The following is a 4,382-nucleotide window of genomic DNA, read 5'->3' as shown; positions in this document are numbered from 1 at the left end:
GTACAGGACTACTGTTATATGCAAGTATACACACAAATGCGTACTTTTATACACGCACATACAGACATTGTCTATAACACAGGAAAAACAACCTGGACAGACACTATGCCAGTGTCTGGCCAGAAGCGTGGCTCCTGTCAGATGAGCAGCATGCTCTGCATGCTCTGTGGCAGCTGCAAGACTGCAGCACAGTAGCTGGGTCCAAGAAAAGACAAAACAGGGCCAGTACTTCAAACCATGAGCGCATCGATTCTGGAGCATAAGCAGAACTTACCTCCCTATACATTAAAATCTGTATCAACACTTCTCCCTCCCTTTGGTCAAGGAGAGAAATCAGCTTGGCTACAGTTCTGGGCTACCCTCCGTGGGTGACCCACACACACTTGTTGGAAACTATAATATTCCACACAGTTTAAAGCAAAGAAAAGGTGTAGCTGGCCGTTTCCTTTCTTCTGCAGGCTTTTTGTTTCTTCTCGACTTCTTCACCTGTATGTCTTTATACAGTGACAGCCAAAGGAACTTCCATCAGGCAAATACTTGAAAGAATGACACATTCCTTCATTATCAGATCACACCATAAAACCATTCATACTGATGTGGAACCATGTTCTTGATTCCACCGGACCAGGTTAGTAACAAAACAGCATGCAGCATCAAGCAGAAGGGACTAGAAAGCAGAAAACTTACCTTGGCAGGTTAGGAGCGGGTGTTGAAGATGGTGCTTGGGAAGGAGGAGTCTCAGGCTGCGAAGGCTCATGGTTGCGTGGAACTCTGCCCATCCGGTACCAAATGCCCATGTTGTTCAACTCCCTGTGCAATCAACACAGAAGACATTAATGACACAAGCAAATGATGTACATGTGCATAAACATGAAGCACTGATGTGTTCCACAAACACCTTGGTTAGTGAGAACGAGCCTAACTGGAAAAGAGAAAAAGGGGAGTGGGGTGGGGTTAGTTAAGTCCTACATCAAATCTAGTAACACTTGTACTTATGTAAACTAATGACAAGCTTTAGCTCTTACAAACTACTACTTAGAAATTACAGGAAAACAAGGTGCTTAGCCGTGGTACACTTGAATTTAGGACAACAGCTCCTGGAGTAAGGGGTACTCACCCTATGAAGGTGTACTGAGGAGGGGCTTGTTTAGATCTACCCAGGATTCGGATATCACAGATCGCTGCCTCTGTAGAATCTCGAGGGATGAATTTAATGCACAGCCTCTTCTTCCTGAATGCTATTTCTTCTGCAAAAACAACCCAGGACATGGGGTGGTTTGTATGCAAGATTAGGGTATAAATGTTATTTATTGTTTCTCCAGATATTAGGGAGATAATTATGGCAGGAGCTGGAGCCAAAGAACAGACATATGTCAGCAAACCAGACAGTGCAATGCCATTCGATGACTAGAGAAATTTTCTATCAGGAGCCCTCTGTACACTGTGTGAGATTTGTTATTAGGCACTGTGATAAACCAGTACTCCCTACTACCCTCTGCAGAGAAGATAAGACATCACATATGCCATGGAGTATGGCAGCACAGAACAGAAATGGCAGGTGATCTTTCCACTTCCACATACTTCTCACATCCGCTTTCTCTTTCCATAGTAATGTTTGCATTACTGGCCTGCACAGTCGTGTCTAAATATTCCTCCCGCAAGCATTGCCTCTAGGAACATACCTGGAAGCTCGTGACACAATCGGTCAGTTTATTCTGCCAAGTGCTTTCAAACAGACAACCAAAGAGGAGCAGCAAGCAGGAAAACAGACTGCCACGCAGAGCGGACAGCAGTAAAAGCTGTCTGCCCAAGTCTCACACATCCTATGTGTCAGTGACCTCTCCTGACTCAGTCAGAAGCACTGAAATGATACTCCCACCATGTTTGCCTTGGAATCTTCATAGGGATAAACCAGATTTACAAAGCAGTAATTGCTAGGACCTCCTACAGAGCAACTGTGCTGCACTGACCAGCGTTCAGAAAGTGGATGAATCTGCTTCATGGCCCTTTCCTGCCAAGCGTCACAGAGCAATTTCACTTGTTTCCATGTTATCCATCAAGAAAAACTCAAGCCACCAGAGTTAAGGCTTATCTGTATAATGAATTCATGTATATGCATGCTGTCTGTCTGCACACAGATACAATCCGTATCCAGCTATGGGTCAGTCGCATGACAACGGGTGGCACTGGCACACAGACAGATCTGTGGTCCCTGGAAACCACTGCTCTATCTCAGCCTCGAGTCTCGATGTGAGCAAGGTGAGGTTTCTATTTGTGAATGCAGGCACTTAAAAGACATGACAGAAGTCTACTGATAAACTGAAAATCTAAAGCGCACACACTGAATGAAAATCTGGAAACAACCAACAACTACAAACAAGTGCCTGCAAAATAAAAACCCTTCAGCTTAATATGAATAAATATCCCCCAGCTCAAAAATATGCTCTCACTTCAACAGATGGCAGGCAGCCCTGTCTCTGTAGGCTCCTCCTGTCTTGTAATCCACACCTTGGAGAAAGCAATCCATCCCAGCCTCTGAAATCTGCTGTCACACCAGCACCAACAAATGTACAGCCAGTGTGAGGTGTGTCACCATACAGCATCTGTGCATGCAGCTTTTCACTTCCAGTGCTGCTTTTTAGAGATGCTAAATACCTGTATCCCTGAAGTCTAGTCTCTCCTGCTCTGAAAAACCCTAGCTTTAATCTGAAGTGCCTAAAACTGATCTTAGGAGCCCAGGGATTAAGGCTTCCACACCTGAAAATTTTCTCAGAACCTAGTAAGGAGTACTGTGTTTAATATATTTACAAGTCACCTGTCACTTAGAGTAAGAGCACAGAAACATGTAACTGAACAAAATCAGTGTCTCTCGTCTGACTTTCACAGAAGTACAAAGCTGACTGCTTTTGTCTTTGGTCTCTTTCACACTTGGCTAGAGTCTGCAGTCTGTAGCAAACTTGGTTTAGGAGCTGGATTCATTAATTACACATGCTTAACCAGAGTTAATTTTAAGTAAACATATTATAAACAGTCAATTGAAATGTGTTCATTCATGCTAACGGAGGCAGGGATATGCACTGCTTCATTAATACAGACAGGGCCTCTGCTTTGAAGATGGTCTGGGTTGCAATCCAATGCATTTTAAATTAATTACAAAGCCCACTTCCACCCTTTCACCAGGACTTTCACAGAAGTTACAGCAGCGCATGGTAAGTGTCCAGCACTCCCAAGAGAGAGCAGGATAAACCAGTGACTCTTCCCCCATCCTACATGTGCCCAGGAATCCTCCAGGGAAAGGGGATGAGCCAGGAGAACAGGGAATGGGCTGCAGAGCCTTTCACTTCTAGGTCATGGGTTCAAATCAGAACCAGGTCGGTAGTGACTAAAAAAATCACCCTCATCTGCTACAGACCCAGATGAATGAATCCCTGCAAAGCAAGAACTCCTTTCTACTCGTAACTAGGCTGGATTTCATTACTGACAAGCACTGGTACCAGCACTGCTCTTGAGCAGTAGTTGTACACTCAGCACCTGCACATGGTGTCCCGCAGCCCTTCCACACTTGGCTCCTGTGGGGCTCATCCCCATTCTCCACACTGCAGGCCCAAAGCACCTGATGCTGCAGCAGAGCAGAGTGCTGCGACCTTTTCCCCTGCCGCTGCCACAAGTCCCAGGGGATCTGAATACACTGTTTGGGAACTGCTGGCTTAAATGTTGCAGCAAAGCGATTTCTGCTTCGCAGAAATGAGGATGGTATTTTCCCTGGACATTCCACTTGAGCCTTCTCTCAGCAAGTGCAAACATACCCCACCATCCTCAGCACTGCCTACCAGGACACCAGTCTTCAGTATAAAGCTAATGTGCATGAACCCTGCACCACAAGCACATGTCCTTCCTTTTGGTATGTGTTTGTGAACACCCCTCAGGACAGCAGCTCTGCTCCCACTAGGCCTAGCCCTCCCTCACAGAGTGAGAACATGAACTACTCCTGCCTGCTCTAGCAGGCACACTGGTGACAGTCAGGCAGCAGTGTTAAGAAACCTGGAAAGAATACAGGAAAATGGAAGCCTGTTCCATTGCAGTCCAGAGCTGCCCCAAACGTGCACATGTAACCCCAGAGCACAGCAATGCCGAGAGCATCCCTCCACCTGGGACACTGCTACCCACAGAGGCAGTGGTGGAATGGCTGCTCCCAAAGCATGGGCCTGAAAAACAGATGCCAACTTACGTGTATCAGAGGTCTCCTGGATGGGAATGAAGCCCACGGGTAAAGTGTCCTTGATATCAATGAGCTTCATATCAACCAAGACGTTGCCTAAATGACTCTTTGGAGAGAGAAAAAACAACAGTTGACTATGACAGTGTCACCAAATTCAAACTCA

General features: G+C 45.8%; 1 protein-coding gene across 1 annotated transcript in view; it reads right to left on the bottom strand.

The window, feature by feature from the left end:
• Positions 1-683: 683 nt before the first annotated feature.
• The window catches only part of MVB12B (multivesicular body subunit 12B), an 11,520-nt gene continuing 7,821 nt past the window's right edge, over positions 684-4,382 (bottom strand). The window contains exons 3-5 of the mRNA XM_010020971.1: positions 4,229-4,325; positions 1,118-1,247; positions 684-810 (exon numbers count right to left, since the gene is read on the bottom strand). Of these exons, the coding sequence (XP_010019273.1) occupies positions 684-810; positions 1,118-1,247; positions 4,229-4,325 (354 nt within the window). The remainder of the gene's footprint in view (positions 811-1,117; positions 1,248-4,228; positions 4,326-4,382) is intronic.

This window comes from Nestor notabilis, unplaced genomic scaffold (genome assembly GCF_000696875.1).
Source record: "Nestor notabilis isolate BGI_N333 unplaced genomic scaffold, ASM69687v1 scaffold13578, whole genome shotgun sequence".
Taxonomy (NCBI): domain Eukaryota; kingdom Metazoa; phylum Chordata; class Aves; order Psittaciformes; family Psittacidae; genus Nestor; species Nestor notabilis.
Note: the sequence above shows the minus strand (reverse complement) of the source record. Positions and strands in the feature narration are given on the sequence as shown.